General features: G+C 46.9%; 1 protein-coding gene across 1 annotated transcript in view; it reads right to left on the bottom strand.

The window, feature by feature from the left end:
* LOC125939928 (uncharacterized) overlaps positions 1-22,189 on the bottom strand; it is a 233,164-nt gene that overhangs the window by 95,078 nt on the left and 115,897 nt on the right. Inside the window, exon 2 of the mRNA XM_049655468.1 lies at positions 2,213-2,305. Within this exon, the coding sequence (XP_049511425.1) occupies positions 2,213-2,305 (93 nt within the window). The remainder of the gene's footprint in view (positions 1-2,212; positions 2,306-22,189) is intronic.

Here is a 22,189-nt window from a genome sequence, read left to right as displayed (position 1 = left end):
GGATAAATGCCCAAATTACTCGACATGAGCTTCACGTGATGGTGTGCTTCAGGTGCATCAAAAATATTCTCCTGATGATTGGTGCACAGGAAGAGTTGGTGTTAGCAAATAGCAGCACAGTAACCCAGGTACTTTAGCAAAGGCGTAGGGCCGTGGTGTGCCCATATTGTCGTCAATCTTGGTGAATCCATTACTGCTACATATCTCTCACGCCAAGCATTCACACTGCAACAGCAGGATAATGCCCAAATTACTCGACATGAGCTTCACGTGATGGTGTGCTTCAGGTGCATCAAAAATATTCTCCTGATGATTGGTGCACAGGAAGAGTTAAGCCAGAAGATCTTTCACTACAAACATGGACCCAGTGCGCTCTCAAAACTGAAGAAATTTATTTTGGCATAGAAGCTATCGTTTAAATAGAAAGTAGAAAGTCGTCAAACCACGAAATAAAATAAAGACAACTTATGCAAAGTTACACATCTCATTGGTTATCAACACAAGAGGAAAAGATACCTCGTATTATCCACACAGTTAGGCCTTCATGGTTTGATGAGTATCTACATAAGCATTCTTAACGTGTTTTTCAAACGCGACAGTTCACTCACACTACTAGCAGTGTTGTCTCAGGTGGGAATTTCATTTTTAACAGACAGCTTATGTGCTTTTAATTGTACATTGATGGTTTTCAGTCTGGTTGTTGTGCACTTTGCAGCTCGGCAATGGAATACAATAAACAAAGCACTTTCAATGCTCACAAATGTATTTTCATGTTTTATACCGCAAGAACTTTCCATGGACCACTTGAACACCTTTCATATCAACGGCGGAACAAATAGCTGCTGCCTAACATTATTCCGGATGAAAATGCCACTTGTACACCATATCACCCTGCAACACTTTTTAGCTTAATACCTTGTGCACGTATGGAATAATAGGCATCTTTAGCACAGTGATAACGGTCCACTCCACGCACACTACTCTTTCCTAACAATTTGCACACAGCCGCACAGATGGAAAGCTAATGCGCGTGAGCACGACGCTAAGACAGCGCAACGTGGAATGCTGCTCACGTTTTCCTATGAAGCATATTGAGTGGAGTGTCGGCTTGCATCTCCTTGACTTTGCAATGCGTTGCAATATATGGCGGGTCCGTCGAAAATTTGCATTCAATACAGGTCGAGAATGTGCAGTCTAAACCTATTATGAGCGCGACTGATAACTGCCATTCGGAGTTCAATGACACACCACTTATTGTCCGCGATAACAATAGTCACGCCTGCGAAAAACATTCTACGAGCCCGTCCGCTTTCGCCGTGCCCCCCCCCCCCCCCATACAGCATACTTAGAAAGGCGACGATAAATGGCCAAGAATGATTCAGCCTATACTCACAGGGTGATAGGCAAGCCCTAAGCTATGTCCTGGTAAACACCCCACCAGTGAATATGTACGGCGCCTAAAGGGGACCCAAAACGACAGGATGCGCCACTAGTGCATTAATTAACCTATGCGCGTGCAGCCATCTCATTAACACATTGGTTATGCCGTGCCAGATATCGCGCGCAAAATATTAAGTGCAACCAGCTGGAACGGGAACTGTCGAAGATATGCGTAGGATAGTATCGCGGTCGGCATGGTGGCCTAGAAAATTTTGGTTACTTCGTAATATCTCGAAATTTTCCTTATACCCAAGTTTCACTATGCCTAAATGTACGAGTTTCACTATGCGTAAAATATCGCAGCTTCAGCCTCGTATCCGGCTTCTCGTATTCGTAATTTGATTTTAGGAAACTAAAAAACAAGGCTGGTACCCAATTCCGCACAAATACATACAAGAAGAGGGCACTGCAGCTTAACACTTACCACAATGTCCAACCTTCCCTCTTAATCCACCGTACTGCACACTTAGAAAGTGGAGCGAGTTCACTTTGGTTTTAACTAGGGTTCGCGCGAGGAAATGGCGTCGGGAAGTCGCCTTTGTAACACGCTTTCAACCACGCTCGCACTGTACCGCTGCTGTGACGCCAATGCACTCTACCCAAGCCACTAGGGTGACGCAAACAGCGGACCACATATGAAGGTATGCGAAGAAGGGTGCTTTTGCACACCGTGTGCCGTCTAATCACAAACGCAAAAAAAACTGCGCATCCACTCTCTCAGCAGATGGGCCTCAAAGTTTTCCAGCTCACCACATATTTAAAAGAAACCAACCTTTCAGAGAATGTCGACTGCCCACCGGAGTCGCCGTTACCGTCATTACAGCCCACCACTCTCTGCACGTTGTAGAGCGGCCCCACAAAGGTCCTGTGGAGATAAATTTCATCAAGATCAAACGCACTGGACAGCCAAAAACAAATGAACACAGCAACGAAATTCAGTTCACTTGCTCGTAATAATCACTATAACTCACTCGCTCTCTATAACTGACATCCCGAGAGCTCTCACTTGCATAGTACTTTTTCGGATTTTCCAAAGCTGCGTATACCACGAGGCCTGTCCCACTACAGTTGAACCTCGGTGTAACAAGATCGCGTGGGACCCAAAATACCTTCAATATAGCATATACCGTTTTAATATGATACTACATTAATACAGAACGACCGAAATGACAATCTTGTGCCGATTAACATTTTTACTGTAGACAACTGTAATGCTGGCTTGATGCACGTCTGTGATGGCACAGACACAGTGGTTGTGCAAACATACAGATATAACAAACATCAAAGGGACACATGTATGCTGCTGTATCCCCACAGCACTCTGTGTTTCATTATGACAGTATTTCTCTTCTTTGCTGTTATTGTTTTTCCTCTGTTTCCATATGTCTAGTCTTTGTTAATCCCATATAGAGGTATTTGTATTCTTTTAGCCGAGGAATTTCTTGGCCCTCTATTGACACTGTCTGTTGGATGCTTTTATTGAGTACGATAAAACCTGATTTTATAACGCTAAATTTTAATCAAAGATTAAATTATGGGGTTTTACGTGCCAAAACCACTATCTGATTATAAGGCACGCCATAGTGGGAAAATTTGGACCACCTGGGGTTCTTTAACGTGCACCTAAATCTAAGTACACGGGTGTTTTCGCATTTCGCCCCCATCGAAATGCGGCCGCCGTGGCCGGGATTCGATCCCGCGACCGCGTGCTCAGCAGCCCAACACCATAGCCACTGAGCAACCAGGGCGGGTAAATTTTTTATCCAAGCCTGCGAACTACAACAGGTGTCATGGGAAACACACATCTGCGCCGTGATAACGGTGGTTCTTCGTATGAACAGAACTTAGAGACCCCGAATGAATAGGTTTCTTTCTCAGGGGGATTTATGTCATGCATCTAAACACAGTGCGAGCACTTCTGTATATTTACTGATTGAATACCGCATATTTTTTACACTTTCAGGCACTACAGAAATCCCGCCCCTTGCTTCTACATACATTCCATTGCCGTTCTCAACGTTACCTTTTCGCATTTTTTTCTACTATCGAACCTCTCCGGATACATCTCTCCAACTGTACCGCACTGGAGTGCCCTAGCGGAATGATTGCACAAGCCCATCTTTCCGGCCAAGGGCCGGAAAATGGGCTTGTTCAATCATACGCGCAATCATACGCTAAAGTATATGCAGCGTCGATTAATACTTTCTATCTGGTCATGAAACTTCTGCGTAATGCTATGGGAGAGCTTCATATAGCGCTCTCAGTGGACGCTCCGCGTTGCTGGCGCATGTAGAAGTTGGGCTTAAGCGGACGCCAAACGGACGCCACAGGCGTTCCGTGCGCACGCTCGCTATTGCGATAGGGTCGACTTCCTGTATTGGCACGTGAATATCGCCGACACAACATTCAAATCGGCGCCCTGTTTCTGTACAGTGTTCAGAAACACAAACGCGAACAATTTCGAAAAAACTACAACTTGTTTCATTTCCAGGTTACACTACGTTCGTAACAGCGGCTTATTTCGTAATTAAAACTAATTACCAGATTGATGAACTGATTACTATTACTAAGTTAGAACTAATTATTACTGAACTAACGACCAGTTACTAATTACACATTACCAACTTATTACTAAAATTACAAAGCTAATCAACTGTAACTAAGCAAATGGGTCATTTATAAACTAATCAAACTAATTAATACTTGACTAACCTAACTAATCCGACTACATTAACTAACTAACGTCAATAATAAGCAATGTACCAAAACTACAGTAACAAAACCAACTCCACCTATGAACTAATTGCAAAAATAACAACCAAGTAATACACTAAGTGAACTATTCAAACTAACCAAGCTAGCCAGCTGTTTAACTAAGTTATCAAAAAAAATGAAATTATGGGATTTTACGTGCCAAAACCAGTTCTGATTATGAGGCACGCCGTAGTGGGGGACTCCGGAAATTTGGACCACCTGGGGTTCTTTAACCCCAGGTGGTCAAAGTTATCAAACTGAAATACAATTATTCACTAATAACCTACCTAACTATCAACTAATAATTAGCGAATAAATTATGAACAATAAACTAACTAACCAATCATAACAACTTAGGCAAGTAACTGAACAAAGAGCACAGACAGCCGACCATGCTACAATTCTTAATAAGATGCGCAGCGTAGCATCAAGCAAAGTGTTCGCGCGTCCGCAAGCGTACGTGTGATCTGAGCTTAAGCAACAAACGCTGTCCTAAAACTGTCTATAAGTAAGTAACCGTTCAGTTATAGGGCCCTTTCTGATCAACTCGTACACACTGCATAAACGCTGGTGAGCCTGTATACTCCGTTCCATACATAGCAGTGAACGCTGTGGAAACTACGCAAGAAGTTCGACCAAGAAAAGTTATCACTCCACGCGTTCCGGCCATGCTTCGCTGCGCACCAACAGCGTTCGCTCGCGCGACCATGCACCTGAGGCTCCTCGCGACGGGTTGCAAATAAAGAAACTCGAAAACAACACAAATAAAAAGGATCTAGAACAACGCATTAGCAGCCGTATACCGCATTGTGTTTGTTTCTAAGAACTAAATCTTAAAAACAGCTGCGCACAGTTGCCCTAAAAAAAAAAAAAAAACTATATCCAAGTGCGAACGAATGCACTGTCTCAAGGTTCCACAGCGTCGACTGCTATTTGTGAAACGGAGTATAGAACTAAAAAGAACATTTCATTTACGATTTTGCCACTTCTCCTTAGTCAAGATTTCTAGGAACATATAGATCCAGAAATAAAATATAAGGAAGAGTCCGCGAATGTGTTAGGGCTAACGCAAGCGCGTTCTTGAATGACGTGGCTAGCACAAAACGTCGTCGATATCCCACCTAATACATACGTGCATAAATCATTTTCCAGAGACGCGAACAAGTTAAAACGAGCTAGTTCTAAACCGTTCTTTGCGCTTTCGCCAATTCGGCACGATTTCGACATGTAGGTCTAAGCGTGGCCTAGGCCTACAAGTCGCCTACAGGTCTACAAGCCTGCACTTAGTGCACTAGTGGTGCGAAATGGAGCTCTCAAGCTATACTCCTATATAAGTGAGAGGCGCTTTGCTTCTGGTTCGGCATTTCACTTAGTCACGATCATGACGCAAAATATTCATGGCCAGGCAAGAACGCGAGAGCACCAGCCTTTGCAAGGTCTAAGGCCCCATCTGCGAAAAGGATTAGCACTTCATGCTCGGACAACAGATGAAATGAGGGACGCCCTTCTAGCGTTCCTTACGCAAATGGTTGACGTCCGCAGCGCTGGGGTGACATCATGTATAAAGTGCCTATCAAATTAGATGACTTCGAATGCGTCGCGACTCACCCGTGACTGCGGAGTCTTGCTGTCGACGTGGCGAGACCTATTGTTACGTAAGTGCTTGATGCGGTCGGCTGCAACAACCAGGTAGCCCAAGGAAATCCTCCCTCGCGAGGCGGTAGCAGCGCCGAGGCGCCGGTTATCATCGACGCCGACGTCTCGATAAGGGCCGTGGGGTGCGCGATGCGTCTCACAGGAACGCTCAACTCTCAAAGGCTGGCGAGCTGGAATGGGGCGACCTTGCGTACGCGTCATTCCAAGAAGACTTTTGCGCGCGCTGCCTCATGGGAGCCACCGCCGTGGCAGATGCTGATTGGCCATTCTTTAGCTTTGTTTGTTTCTTATTGCTTTTCTATGCCCTGATTGGCTCGCGGAGCACGAGTTTCAACAGTTGTCGTCGTCGTCGTCTTTCCCCATAGTTATGGCCGCAAAAATCAAAACGCATTAGGTCGCGCGTTTTGATCGAGCGGCCGTGCCTAAAGCTAACTCGGGTGACGTGGCTCGAGAAACTTCATTCGCAGTACTGCAAGCCATATAAGGAATGGTTTAAGTAACAAATAATAGCGAATTCCAATGGCATAATCGGAGCACATCCGGAACAGCATTTCTTGCTATTTTTGGAGCAACTCTGTTCCAATGGCAGATTGGGAGCACTCGCGGAGGCGAAATCACTCCGCGGAGCAGCCGAAACTGCACTCTGCCAAAATCGGCAGATTGGACCGGAGCTCTCGGCTGGCGCATTTCCTGCTTCTGCCCAGCATGCCTCTATTCACGCCGGGACGCCGCTATCGACGGACGCTGTGGAATCGCAAAAGGCGACGCCTTGTGCGTTTCGTGAGGCCTCTATTGCGTCATAGTTTCAATGGTCCCTCTACTGCTATCCTGAGAGCGTCTCGTTTGCTTCACAGACGCTGGCAGCCGCATATGCAGAGCCGCCAGGCGAATCTCAGCAATTTGTAAAAGTTCATTGTTTTGTTTATGTTTTTAAAGGCGGATCATTTTTTGTCGAACATTTGCCACTTTGGGAGTATCTATCTATCTGTCTATCTGTCTATCTATCTAGCCGCCTACGTCTTGGTGCTCTCATGGTCGTTTCGTTAACTTGGTAGTTACCAAAATTTGCATAGTGTGAGAAGAGTGTATGACAAAAATATATGATAGGTCGTGACATCTTCGTCATGTAGGTGATGAAACAGCCGCCTACCTCTTAGTGCACTCATGGTATATAGTTTCGTTAATTTGGCAGGTACCAAAACTGGCGTAGTACGACACGAGTGTATGACGAACATAAGGGATACGTCATGACAAGAACGTCGTGATTTGTGTGTCATGTAGGTCATGAGACATCCACCTATGTCATGAGACATCCGCCTCAATGTTGTTTTGTTAACTTGGTAGGTACCAAAATTAGCATAGCATGACAAGAGTGTATGACGAACATAAATAATGGGTCATGACATGCGTGTCATGTACGTCTTCGAAACAGCCGCGTTCTACTGTATCCTAACAATATGCAGAAAGCCGCGGAGCGGGAACGCTAATAAGCGTGAGCACGATGCTCAGACAGCTACCGGAACGTTGAACGCGCCTCAGGTTTTGCTATGAAGTCTATTGAACTTCTACGTGATTTTCAATGCTATGGCCGCTCGGCCGAAAATTTTCATGTCGTAAGAAAACACAATTCCCAATATAGGTCGAGAATGTGCAGTTTAAGCCCATTATCTGCGCAACTGATAAGTGCCATCCAGGTACACTGATATGATTTACTGTCAGCGACAACAAGAGGCAAGCCTGCGAAAACCATCCTGTCAGCCAGTCTCATTTTGGCGTTCCCAATACGGCATCCGTAGAAAGGAGGCGTAAAAAGGCCAGAAATTATTCAGCCTATACTAAAAGGGGGATAGCAAAGAGCAAGGAATGTCCTAGCAAACACCCGACCAGTGTTGATACAAGGTGACTAAAGGGGAACCAAAACGACAGGATGCACCACTCGTGCATTAATTACGCATGTGCGCGCAGCCATCTCTCCTCTGCTGCCTATGAAAACATTGACACATTGGTTATGCAGTGCCGGACATGGCGCAAAAAAAATGAGCGAAACCTCCCTTGAACAGTCGAAGATTTCCCTAATAGTGGTCGACGTGTTGGCGTGGAAAACTTTGACTACTGCGTTATATCCACCTTTCTTATACTGAAGTTGAACTTGAAGTTTAACCTATATTGAAGTTGAACCTTTCTTATATTGATATTGAACTGTGTGCGTAAAAATAAGTATTCTTGGCGAGAAATCGCAGCTTGAGCCATGTATCCTCCATCTCGTATCCATAATTTGATTTTAGGCAACTTAAGAGCTAGGCTGCTGCATATATTTCGCAAATAGACAAACAAAAAGAAGACCCTGCATATTAACACTCACCCCAATGTCCAACCTTCGCCCCTTGCTGAGAACATGACCTCCCCGAGGGTTGATGACTCTCGTCAGGACTTTCTCATGTGGCCCAGCAAAGGTCCTGTATAGAAATGAATTTTATGAATTATAACATGTTAACAAGAAACAAATGTACCGTCTCTCCAATTAGCTTAGGTTTTATTAGGATATGCGTTGATGGTCCCATGGTTTGTTCGCTCCACTTTGCATGTAAACGACTCTCTTCATTCCTGGCTGGCCCATAAGCAAGAATACGCCATTTTGACATTTGCCAAATGAAACTTTGACGGAAGATGTTGGTAAATACAAATGATTGTTTTATGTTGCACGGGCTTATGTGATTGGCAAATATTTTTAAGATCACCATATCCCGTATGAAGTGTAAAATGTTCTTCCGCTGAAATCACCAACATTTTTGCAAGCGTCGACAAATTGTGAGAAAAAGAAGCGGGAAAGATAAGGCAGGGAGGTTTCAAACGCTCATCACGGCTATCTACCGTGCAATAGAGGAGAACGAAATGGTACTCAAAGATAATTAGCTCGAGATAAAAAACTGTCAGCCCTTCCACTGGGGTGGAGATGGAATGCCAGCGAAGCTCTACTGTGGTGGGAATTATGTATTTCCAATTATGACAATTAAGATGAGATGGTGTATTTGGTTATTTTAACTATTAAATAATGAGATTTATATTTGATCCGGTGGTTTTCACGTATTTAGTGACCACAGGGACCATGGCCTTATGGTCGCTACGGCACACTGCCATAGCGTGTACGGCAAAAGATGGCACGTTCTTCATAAACACGTCACCAACGCCGCGCGCGTTCGCTGCGAACGCTTTCAAAACGCCGCCGCCATCGACAACAGTTCTGCGCGTTGCTATTGTTGGTACATGTCCAAGTTTATACAGCTCCTCAGAATTTTGAGAATGTCAGCTCATAAACAAATCTCATGAAACAAAACACCGGCAGCACATGCCTTTTGTGTTAAATCTTCTCAGACTGAAATATTAAAAGTGCGCAACAAAAAATGATCGAGCAAACGAGAGTCTTTTCTTCTACACGCGGACACAACCACCGGAGACTGAGCCCTTAAGAGCTTCAAAAATTTGTCGCAGTTTCACCCGAAAGGCGAAGCATCAGTTGCGATAGCAAATTAGTAGAGAGCTATACGGAGTAAGGATAGTAGTTTTATAAGCTGTATGAACTTGGACAGGCAGCAACACCAGCAACGCGCAGAACTCTTGTCGACGCCGTCAGCGTTTTGCCCGCGTTCCCACCTAACGCGCGCGGCGTTGGTGACTGTTGCCGGTGGCTCTGGGGGCAGCTCCGAGGTTTTATATAAATACGCATTTGGTGCCGCTGCTAAGCGTCGCCTCCCCTCCCTAGCTCCTGTCCCCCCACGGCCTCTCGCGCGACGGAATAAGTCGCGTTTCCTCTTTATATATGGTGATTGTAAAAGAGGAAAGAGACGCTCGACAATAAGCCTCTTGGTCGTCTGCATAGCCCGGTTCCTCGCCAGGCAAACGCTAAAGTTTGCCGACTTCGTCCCACCGATGATAATCAAGACAATTCGACTCTCGTAGCATACACTGACGCCAGTGTTAAAGGTACCACGATTGACAACGCTCTCGTGTACCCATTGATACCAGAGGCAGGCCAGACGTGCTCGTGTATGTTGCCGATCCTGCCCCACCGGCTTATCTTGCCGAGCTTGCCGCCATACGGGACGGCTTGGCCGCGTTGCTCCCTTTTGTTCAAGCTGCTCGATATTCTCAGCTCATCATTCGCACGGACTCGACTCAAGAGATCCACGACATACGTAGGGTATCTCGGTCCTCTCTTCTCCCGGATAGCATTCACCGTATTGCTGTCACTACGAATTTAGTGATACGCGTTCAGTGGATGCCTCGAGCAGCCCTGCCGGGCCTACTTGAAGCAGATTTGGCAACCCACCCTGAGAACATAACGTACCCACTTCCGCATTTTCCTGAAGACGCCTGCGGACAACGGCTCCGGGAAAAAGTTGCAGTTTCACCTGAAAGGCGAAGCATCAATTGCGATAGCAAATTTGTAGAGAGTTATACGGAGTAATGATATTAGTTTTATCAGCTGTATAAACTTGGACATGCAGCAGCACCGGCAACACGTAGAACTGTTCTCGACGCCGTCGGCGTTTTGTCCGCGTTCGCTCAAAATGCGTGCGGCGTTGGTGACTGTTGCCGGAGCCTCTGATATAAATAGGCACTTGGTGCCGCAGCTAAACGACGCCTCCCTTCCCTCCCCCTCCCCCCCCCCCTCCCCGACGGCCTCTCGCGCGTCGGGAGAAGGCGCGTTTGCTCTACATATATGGTGATTGTAAAGGAGGAAAGAGACGCCTACTTCTGCAGCCCTTAAGAGAGCACGGCGCAGAACGCGCGTTTGTTCTCCGCCGTGGGTTCACTCCCCGTGAAAGCGCGCGTCCCTCGCTCCCTTTCACTCGCACATACAGCGTTCGGCGGCGCGCGGCGACGATTTCATCTCCATTGACGTCAAACGGAACCTCACGGCGACGGCGTCGCCGTTATGCGCGTCCCACCCACAGAACGGCGATGATTTCGTCGCCGTTCTGCGCGTTGCTGGTGCTGCTGTATGTCCAAATTTATACAGCTGATAAAACTACTATCCTTACTCCGTATAGCTCTCTACCAATTTGATATAGCAATTGATGCTTCGCCTTGCGGGTGAAACTGCGAGAACTTTTTGCAGTAGCTGCGTTCGCCCTCAAGAAATAGTTCGGCGTTTATGGACCAATGTTTGGAAAATGTTCTTAATATAAGCTCGGTTCTGAACGTAAAAAAATAATAATTTGCCCTTAGAAACAAACAAACAATGTACTCATACGGCTGGTAGCACGTTGTTTTAGATCAATTTGCTTTTCGTTGTTCTTTATTTGCAGCCCGTCGCGGCAGCCTCACGTGCAAGCTCACGCGAGCAAACGCCGCTGGCGCGCAGCGAAGCATAGACGGAATGCGCGGAGTGATAAATTTGGGTGACCGTACTTCTTGCGCAGCTTCCACAGCATTGCACCTGATGTATGAAACAGAGTATAAGCACGAGGTCGCGGGATCGAATCCCGACATGGTTTGTCTTTCGCGTCAGATTAGCCTATGACGCCTTTCGCCTACGGAGTGCAGCTTCAACAAGCATCAGCAGTGCCTACACGCCGCCTACTGTTTCACTTGCGATGGCACCAACTAAGAAAACTACTGCGCTAAGCGGTGCAGAAATGCAACCACGTCGACAGGCGAATATCGCTTTGGTCCGGCAAGAGACGGGCCAGCGTGAAGCAGAACGCTTTCGCGCGTTCGCCGCGCATGCTGCAAACCCTGCTACACGCATTCCTCAAGCTTAGTGCGTCGCAACTAAACGGGCTGCCCAACACACTACGGAGCCAGACAAAAATGCTCGTACCGTTACAGTGCCTAGAATATACTTACATCTAGGCACTGTAGTACCGTCGCCGAAGCGACTAAATTATGGGGTTTTACGTGCCAAAACCAGTTCTGATTATGAGGCACGCCGTAGTCGGGGACTCTGACAATTTGGACCACCTGGGGTTCTTTAACGTGCACCTAAATCTAAGTACACGGGTGTTTTCGTATTTCGCCCCCATCGAAATGCGGCCGCCGTGGCCGGGATTCGATCCCGCGACCTCGTGCTCAGCAGCCCAAAACCATAGCCACTGAGCAACCACGGCCGAAGCGACTCGGCAGCAGGACGATGCTCGCCAACAGGATGCCGCGCGCCAAGCGAACCTGAAACACGGTCGTGGACCTGCAAATTTGCGCATTTCGCTGCAACAGCTTCTATGAAGAAAAGTTCCACTTTTATATTCTCCCAAATCCCATGGAAGAGGGATCAATCATATATTTTTAGCAAGTGCAGTTCATCCAAGTCTTGATCTTATTGTTGCAACATCTCATCCGCACCAAGTTTAGTCAAGTTCAAATACGTGGCTAATACGCTCAGCTCTCAAAGTCTGGCTCGCTGGAATGGGGCGACATTGCGTACGCATCGTTCCAAGTAGACTTTTGCGCGCACTGCCGCGTGGTAGCCACCGCCATGGCAGACGCTGAATGGCCGTTATTTCGCTTTGTTTGTTTGTTATTGCTTTTCTATGCCGTTATTGGCTCGCGAAGCACGAGTGAAATATTCCCACTGTTGTAGTCGTCATCGGTCTTTCCCCATAGTTCTGGCCGCGAAAATCAAAACCTAATCTGTCGCGCGTTCCCAATTAGTGATAACATTCTGGTATGCCGCCCCTGAAAGGTGGGGGGCGCTCGATTGGTAACCGGCTGCTTGTGCTGCCTTTCCCAGTAGCCCACGCGGACTTGGCTAATGCAAAAATGGTTTGCGCCAGCACCGTTCTCATTTTCCCCGCATTCTACATGACCTGTCACTGGAAACTGGCTGACGAATTAGAATGTCAATGACAATGCAAGTACCTCACAAGCCTGACTTTTCCGGCTAAAGTGCTATCATTCGCACTGACCAACGAGTCCTGAGTTCGCGAATAAGCTGTAGATTGGCTCCTAATGCTGCACTTGTGCTTAACAAACAAGACCTCGTAAGGTGGCATATAATAAAACGTGCTAATGATGTAATATACTGGAGTGTGAGAATAAAATGTTAAAGATGATGGGAACGGCCCGTTCATTATTCAGCAAGTTTTGTAAATGTAATAAATAACGTATTTCTCTGCTGGCCCCCACCATTTTATTCCGAATACTCGATTCCGTTTTCAAAAACAGTATTAGCACAACCACAGTTGTTTCGCTTTACACATCAATGAAATGTGAACAAAGGAGCACGTGGCTTGCAGTGCGTCCTCCGTTCAACTCGTGTTATAGTAAGGTGTTGCACACGAGGCTTCGAGGGCCACTTTATCTTATTAGAATAATTAGTACTTCAATTAGCCCTGGTAAAACATGTGGGTTTGTCATTTTGCTAACAATACTGTAAACCATTTTGAATAGCCTTAAAAACAAAGGATAGAAATTGAATTTGAACATCTCTTTTATTCTGCATCTGATATTTTGGAGCCTACCATACGTAAACATGTCGGCATAGTCACATCACGATTAGTAGGTGTGAATGGTGATTGATCGTTGGATAACAAGAAAAAAGGATGCACTCATTGGCAGTACTTTTACTACCGCTAGAATAGCAACGCCGAGCGTATAACTGGATACAGCATATCAGTTAATAGGATTTGCAATGACTCGCATTCTCGCAAAACCACTGCATAGCAAGTACCCACATTTTGGTCACCACTGTCTGTTCGAATGAAGGTCCTGTCGTGCGCAAGCACAAGATGGCCAATCCAGCACAGAAATAGGCATTTACGGGTGCAAGTCTTGAGAATGCTCGACCATCTTTTGAATGTATTGTCAGTGCCAACTACAAAGCTTTCATTCATACCATTACGCAGAGATTATGAGGCATGACCATGCCCAAATATGCGCAATATAACCCCCTCGCTAAGGACGAGATCCACAGCAAAGGTCGCGTGGCAGGACCAAGCTTAAAGTGAAGCAATGAAAATGCGGTCAAAGTTCACTGCAGAATATACAGATGCACAACTTACAACTAGCATTTCAAATACAATGCAACTACTTCACACACCTACTGACGCTGTCGCAATTAAGGAGGCAGAACAAAAATGGAGACAGTCCAAAAAATGACTCTGAGGCTGCGAATAGTCCTTTTCGAAAACTGGGGGTTGATCGATGCTCCATGCACAGGCCGCCTTAATTTTTGCGAGAGCACACATTCCTGTTATTGACGACTACAAAAAAATGTCGATGTTTCACTCGATCGAAAGGCGAAGCATCAATTGTGATAGCAAATTAGTAGAGAGCAAGGATAGTAGTTTTATCAGCTTTATAAACTTTGACATGTAGCAGAACCAGCAACGCGCAGAACTGTGTCGACGCCGTCGGAGTTTTGCCCGCGTTCGCACCGAACGCGCGCGGCGTTGGTGACTATTCCCGGTGCCTCTGGCGGCGGCTTGGAGGTTTTCGACGAGATCAAAACGGGACACTCGTCTAGCAGCGTCGGAAGTCTTTACCACCGTCTCGCCTCGCAACCTTTTATATAAATACGCATTTGGTGCCGCAGCTAAACGTCGCCTCCCCTCCCTCCCTCCCGCCCCCCCCACGGCCTTTCGCTCGACGGAAGAAGTCGCGTTTGCTCTCCGCCGTGCGTTCGCTCCCCGTGAAAGCGCGCGTCCCTCGCGCCCTTTCACTCGCACATACAGCACACGGCACGCGGCGACCATTTCATCGCCGTTGGACGTCATGCGGAACCTCCCGGCGATGGCGACGGCGACGACGACGCCGACGGCAGAAATCCGCTTGTAGTGCTCATGCAATTGCTATCGCAATAAAAGCAACACACCTGTCTGCTACGGTGAGCTGTACAGAAAGGACAACGTCCTTTTCGGCACGTTGTCCAGCGACCCAACAAGGATGTTGCAGGAATAGATTAACTCAAATCACAACACTTGACAAATCACGGTCTTCCACCATTGAATGCATCAGAATATCGATGACATAGAAACTGACCTAGAAACACGGACATATGCATGCGCTAGTTTGTATGCGCTGGGGTCATTGACGCATGTAGCTAACACTTAACATATCTAGAAGATTGTAGAAAGCAAATAACAGATACAACTGTAACAAGGAAAGCTTTATTTAAATAACAATTGACAATTGACAAGAACTTCAATGAAGTGTCCTGAGGAAAATGATTGGGGGGAGCCGACGGCTACGCAATCACTTTGGTGGCTCCACCCACGACGGTACCGGGAGGTGGTGACTCTCGGCGACGTCGCGGTCCCTCTGGACGACCTGCAGTTGGTGTGTGAATTTCGAGCTCTTCAACAAGGCACCCGCCGTGGTTGCTCAGTGGCTATGGTGTTGGGCTGCTGAGCACGAGGTCGCGGGATCGAATCCCGGCCACGGCGGCCGCATTTCGATGGGGGCGAAATGCGAAAACACCCGTGTACTTAGATTTAGGTGCACGTTAAAGAACCCCAGGTGGTCCAAATTTCCGGAGTCCCCCACTACGGCGTGCCTCATAATCAGAACTGGTTTTGGCACGTAAAACCCCATAATTTAATTTTTTTTCTTCAACAAGGCGTCCCACTGGGACTTGTATTGAAGTTCGGAGCCCGCGTTGTACAGGCGCAGCCAGAGCAGGTGGTCTAATGAGCAGCATGCGTGACCGCATTTGGAGCACGACTGCGGGAAGTTCCGGTCTATCCAACTAAGCGCTCTAGGGGTGAGGTAAGATTTCGTCTTTAAGAGCCTGAAAGTAACGGCCTGAGCCCTGTTCAGTTTCGGGCTGAGGAGAGGAAATTTCCTCCTGCTTTGTCTGTAATGCGAAGTAATTTTGTTATAGGTGGTACGAGGATCTTTGAAGGGGCAGCCCTGTGAGAGAGCCGAACCGTTAGCTCGGGCGCGGTTCGTGAATTCACGCGCTAGGCAGTTGGCCCGCTCGTTAGGGTTGCACCCCGCATGGTTAGTTGTATCGTTCACGTGGGCCGGGAACCACGCGATGCTATGACCTCCTTTCTTCGTCCGTAGTAGTACGAAAGGATCTGTTGACGATGCCGGCTGCGTGTTTAGAAACTAGAGTGGACGAGAAAGCCCTCACCGCCGTGCGCGAGTCAGAGAAAATGATCATCGGACCCTTTGCCCCTTGAAGAGCCATGGCCATTACGGTTTTCGCCGCCTCGTTAGCGTGTTTAGTGTAGATTGACGAGGCGCTGATAAGCGTTCCGCGCGCGTTAACGACCGAGATAGCAAACCTGTGTTCGCTGCCGTATTTGGTGGAGTCGGCGAACAGTGTATCAGCCCATGAGGATCGATTCGTTGAAGGATGGTGAAGCCTGTGCTCTTCTGCGACCTTCGTTATATATCGGGTAGATGTTCCTCGGTATGGGTTCTACCTTTATACCCTCCCGGGCTAATTTAGAAAGGGGGAATCCATCGAGCATTCCCTGCATAGGGAGTATACCAGCGTCATCAAGAATCTTAGTGCCCGGGTTAGTAAAAGAAAGCCAGGAGATCTGTAAAATAAAGTGTGCTTCAATTAATTCGTCTGTGCTGATGTGAATTCTGAGTTCCAGTAAGTTTACCGTGCTAGCGCACTGTGGAATACCGAGTATTCTTTTGACGCCGGACCTGATGAGCGTGTCAAGTTTGTTCTTTTCGACTTTGCTCAATTTGAGGAATGGTGCCGTGTAATCAATATGACTGATGAAAAAGGCTTGGAAGACCCTGAGTAGGTTGTATCCTCCCCTTTTGCTTGTGATTCTAGTGATGAGTCTTAGTATATTATTCGCCTGCGTGCCTAGCTTCTTTAGAGCTTCTGCATTACAGCCTTTGGCGTTGATTAAAAGTCCTAAAATTTTGATGGAGTTCACGCTCGAAATGGGGTGCCCTTCTCGTGTCGTAATTTCATTGAACGTTTAGCTTGTACATATAGTTTACTCATTATATCTTCCTCATTAGTGTGAAATATGGAGGGTTGCGATGCTGCTCAATAGTGGCTCAAAGCTATATACAGCCTCGACAAGCTGTTACCGAACGGCGAAGCATCGATTCCAATAGAAAATTAGTAGACAGCTATATGAAGTAAGGATAGTAGTTTTATCGGCCGTATAAACTTCCAAACATTTGTTTACTAACTGAATTATCAAGCATGTTGTCAGCGCGCCCAAGCAAACATGAACACAGCACACTCGATGACCTCTGACACTAACCGTCAAAACGCTGGCGTATGAAAGTGCGGCACCACAGCAGCAAGCAGTCGATCTTCGTACTGTCTATCGCTTCAACGGAAACTGAGCGGCAAAAACACAGCGCGTACAAAGGTATTAGCCGTCTGCGGATCGCTGTCAAGATACCGCGCGCAGATTACCGCCAAAATAAAGCGCGCGACCCGCGTATGTAGTACTCCCCAGGCGCACGGACAGCCGCAGTCACTACAAACTAGCAGATACGCGCCGCGCTTGTCCCCCCCCCCCCCCACACACACACACACTTTTTTCAAAGCGCACGCTTTATCTATAAAGTGACCGCGCGTTCAAGACTTGTACTCTGCGCATGCGCCGCTGCCTTCTCCTCTGAGCCTTGCAAGAACCCTAAGCTTAGCGCGCTGCCAGTGCACCGTCTATAGTGATGTCTTGTGAGCACTAGCAGGAGGCACCTTCGCGTTTGAGCAGGTGGAGAATCCGAGATAGGAGAACCAAGCGAAGCGCCATTGTGTCCGTTGTGATTTTCATGCGCACAACTTTGGAAATGTAGAGGACATTAAAAAGCTCGCTGGTTTTTCAACGAGGTAGTACCATCGTGTCCAGGCCCTTTGGATGCGCCTCACTCGTCTCACTTGTGAAATTAAGCGAGTGCCTGCCCATGCAGACAAGTTGACAACTGATGTCTGCTACCTGATCGGTCCGAACAGGTGAGTGAAGTCTTCCATTATAACGCATACCCCTTCGAATACTCGACGTCTTTAGTAGAGGTTCACTGTCGCAGTAAGCGTCTTCAGCACGATAGCAATGTGAAGTGCATCCTCATGATACTTTGACTTGCGTTAACTATAATACTATACGCGCGCGATAGTACATGGTTCTTTATGGCAGCCTTGCGCATCTGGCGGTGTCAAAGTCGGCTAGCACGTTCAGCAGGAGCGCAAGTGCCCGCGCTTAAGCCACCCAGAGTGACCAAAAGTGGTCGGCGCTGACTGATTCGGAAATTGTTCGATCTCGTTCTAATAGAGGGGTGCGTCCTTATGAACATTGCGTGGCGGTAAGCTTTTAATAAAAGGAAAAAGTGGGAGCTATCGCATAGTTCTGAGCCGTTCTGTACCAGGACGGCAGTCTTACAGAGAGAGTGCTCCTACAATAAGGCATGTACGAGGTATTCAGTTGGCAAAACTTATCAGGCGCTAATACGAGCCGAGGAGGCAGTGAGGGAACCTTCAGGAACAAGTGAAAAGTGAACATGCGTAGTTTTGATTGTGTTAGGCAATTACTGTGTAAGACAACTACTGTGTTTATGTAAGGATCGTGTAGGCGCGGAATGTTTGATCGCGTAGAGAATCGGCCTTTAAGGATTATTCGTTCTCGCAAAATTGGTTCCCAGTGGCAGATCTATTATTCCAGTTTAAGGAATTGAGAGAATAGCCTTTAAACATAGCAACAGTTTGCTCAAGTGGCAATAGATTGACAAAATGGCTTTGTATGTAGTTTGAATTATTCCAAAATGTATGGTCATGCTGCACAACGTATTCACAACATGCTAACAGCCACACAACTTATTTATATTTCCACAACAGCCGTGATCTGCGCATTTGTGGTAGTTCTTTAACGTGTGACACTTTGTTCAGCGTCCTCATGCCGCTCCCTCGCCCGAAAAGTCATTCCTGTGTCAAATTATGAGCCCGAGCTCCTTCGCAGTGAAGCCAGCACACATTGCCATGACGAAAGTTAAAACGCGCATGCGAGCGCCAGCAACGAAAGTGGGTAGACACTTAGGCGTAAGAAAAAGCAAGCTGCATATTCGCTTGGCGCATCGCTCATCGAAACAATTCGTTTTCGCGGCTCTCGGCAAAAGAAACGCGCCGAGTGCGGTTTAATGTACCGCGGTGTCACGGCGCCTGTAAACAAATTGACTGCACCGTCTGCACGCCTGTGAGAGGTCTAACGGGGCAATCATGGCCCGGTGGAACTTTGAGGGACTAGGAACAGGAGATAGAGAGTGTTATCTTATGCCACCGTCGTGCGGCAGTGCGCTCAAAGAATTAAAATAACATGAGGTGTGGATGTAGTTCACAAATGTAGCGCCTGCATCTTCTTTTTACATGAAACGTCTTATCTGCTTTATATTTTTGTTTGATGGCAATAATAATGTAGCTGCAGAGATCACAAGTGTCTGGTTATTCGCGACCGATGATTATACTGTGATATTTTTGTTTGTGTTCTGCTTCTCTTTTATTTCAAAAAGAGAAAAGTTGACGGCGCAGTAATGATGACATCGCAAATTGGACAGCGCAAACAAAAATATCGCAGTATAGGGGGTGCATCATCGCACAGCACGATCAAACCGGACGTGCGCGCCTGTCAATGGTGATAACTGGACGGCGCGCCCTATACCTTCAGGCTTGTTATGCTTCGGCCACGCGCTCCGCTGTTCGCATTTCTTTTCATCGTGATAGTACGTATGCCATGTGTATTCGCGTATAGCTTGTAGACAAATGTAGGTTGATCATCCCATATTCGTTGCCACGTGACGGTATAAAATTATTCGCATGCTGGTCGGCCATATTCTGAAGAAATGTATTTCTAATTTCAAGAAGACGCATACCTTTATTGCAGCGCGCACTAAATGATATTATGGGTAGCCGAAAATTCTTACAGCTCATTGCCACAGGCGGCGCCGTCATTCAGACTTGGCAAATCGTATTTTTTGTGTGAAAATTGGGGTTTTTTACCGCGGGATAATTCTTCATGCTTCCAGAAAAGGTCAAGATTATTTGTCTTTTTAAAAATTGAGCAGGGTTCCTATGCGCTTGACCAACTCTGAATATGAACATCATACCAAACTTTGTATGTTTATGCGAGCGTCTATTCAGAATGTTATTCATTTCCCTTTCAGACTGTTCAAAAGCAATGAAAAAATATCTGATCAGGAACGGAAAGCCCCCGGTGAGGACTGCGAGGAGAGCCGTCCCTCATCCAGCATTTCCAGTTCAGTCGCTGAAGCTCCACCGCTGCGCTGATGACACTAGCACACCAAGCTCTGTGTGCACTGCAGGAGCAGGTCCTTCCAAAATTCGATCCATCGGCGAGGTTTCTGATGCACCATCTACAGAAAAACAAGGGCGGCGCTTCCAGCCTACCTGGAAAAGTGCCTACAAGTGGTTATCTTACAATGTCCGCAGTGACAAGGCGTTTGCGAGACCTGTTGCACAGCATCAGAGATGAAAGTGCCGCTCCCTAACACTTCCAAGACAAGGATTCTTACCTGGCATTTGTGAAAAATGGTTTCTCAAATTGGAAAAAGGCAATTGACAGATTAAATCCCATGAGCAGGTATAATTTTCATGAGGAGGCATGTAATGCCGTCGTAGCTGCAAAAGGCAGCGCGAATGTGGCATATGCTTGCACCAAGGGAAAGACGAAAGAAATGGACGACGCCCGACAGGCTCTCCTAGCAACACTGTCGTCACTACTGTACCTGTCGACCCAAGGCTTAGCTATACGTGGCCACGAAGACACAGAGAGTAATTTGAGGCAGCTGCTGGAACTCCGGGCTAATGATAATCGTTCATTGCGATCGGGGCTTTTAAGACCAAAATACAAATGGATTTCTCACCAAATTTTAAACGAGATGGTGGAACTCATGGCACATGACATCCTTCGTTCACTCACAGACGAAGTTCATGCGGCAGAGCACTACGCTGTCATTATGGACGAGACAGCAGACATTTCTGTCAAAGAACAACTTTCAGTTTGTTTTCGGGTGGTGACAGAAAGCCTGGAAGTAGAGGAGCTGTTCTGTGGGTTTTTCAACATGACGGACACCACAGCGACGAGCCTCTTTGCTATATTGAAAGACATTCTTTGTAGATTTAATCGGCCAATTGAAAAGTGCCGCGGGCAGTGCTATGATGGTGCGGCAAACTCGAGAGGAAAGCACCGAGGAATACAAGCTCTCATGCAAGAACAGGAACCTCGCGCTCTATATGTACACTGCCTAGCGCACATCCTGAATTGGTTTTGCATGATGTCGGCCAGAAAGTAGACATGTGCCGTGATTTTCTTTACGCCGTCACTGAACTGATAAACTTCGTGACCTGCTCTCCAAAGCGCGTGCTTCTTTTCAAGAGATTCAGGTAGAAGAGGATGTGAACTTGCGAAAATTCTGGCCGACAAGGTGGACGCTAAAGGCTTCATCACTGCGATCAGTTCTTTCAAATTATAGCAGTCTCATAACGTTTTTTCTCTGAAACAGCATCCGAAGAGCGAACTGAGGCCGGTGCGAAAGCCAGCGATTTTTAAGGATGCTGTTCAAGTTTGAATCGTTTTTCATGTTGACGCCGCTTCTGACAAAAGTGTTTTCCACGAATGGAAGCACTGAATACCGCCTTACAAAAAAGAACGCTCAGGTTGACCAAGCGGAGAAAATATTGAAATCCGTCACTGCAAGCGTCGCTGAAATGAGGCAAAGTTTTCCCTTGGTTTGGGAGGAGGTGTGGCAGAGGCAGGAAAAGTAGGAGTTGAGGACCTGTGTGTTCCAGCTGCTAGGCGAAAGAAAACTTCACACCGCTATCAAGAAGGTTTCCTCAGCCTCACGTGTTCACATCAGCGGAGGACATGTACCGCCAGAGGTACTACGAAGTACTTGACACTGTACTGTCCTCGTTAAGCGACAGATATCCACTGAGATGTGGCAGCATATGTCATACATTGAGCAGTTTGCCACAGGAAAGCAAGACGAAGCATACATAACAAAGTTCTACGGTGACGTCCTTGAACGAGGACGGCTGATTTTGCCCAGAGACATGCTCATTGACATCGTAAGCCAACAAAAGTCGGCACCATTGCACACATTCGAGGATGTCGTGCAGATGTTTTCGGGGGAGAAGGGCGAAACACCTGAGAAACCTTTTGCCGGAAATGGCCAAGCTAACAAAAATTGCGTTGACCATACCAGTCTCGTCAAGCACATCCGAGAGGTCCTTTTCTTGTCTTCGGCGACTGAAAACGTACCTGCGGTCGACGACTGGACAGTCCGTTTGAACCAATCTGGCCATTTTACACACTTACAAAGAACTCTCCCGCAAAATCAATTTAAATAAAATTGCCGACGACTTCATTGCTAGAACAAGTGCCCGAATGAAACGCATTTT

The sequence above is a fragment of the Dermacentor silvarum genome, chromosome 9 (genome assembly GCF_013339745.2).
Source record: "Dermacentor silvarum isolate Dsil-2018 chromosome 9, BIME_Dsil_1.4, whole genome shotgun sequence".
NCBI classification, from domain to species: Eukaryota; Metazoa; Arthropoda; class Arachnida; order Ixodida; family Ixodidae; genus Dermacentor; species Dermacentor silvarum.
The sequence above is the reverse complement of the archived record's forward strand: the minus strand, read 5'-3'. Positions and strand labels throughout refer to the sequence as shown.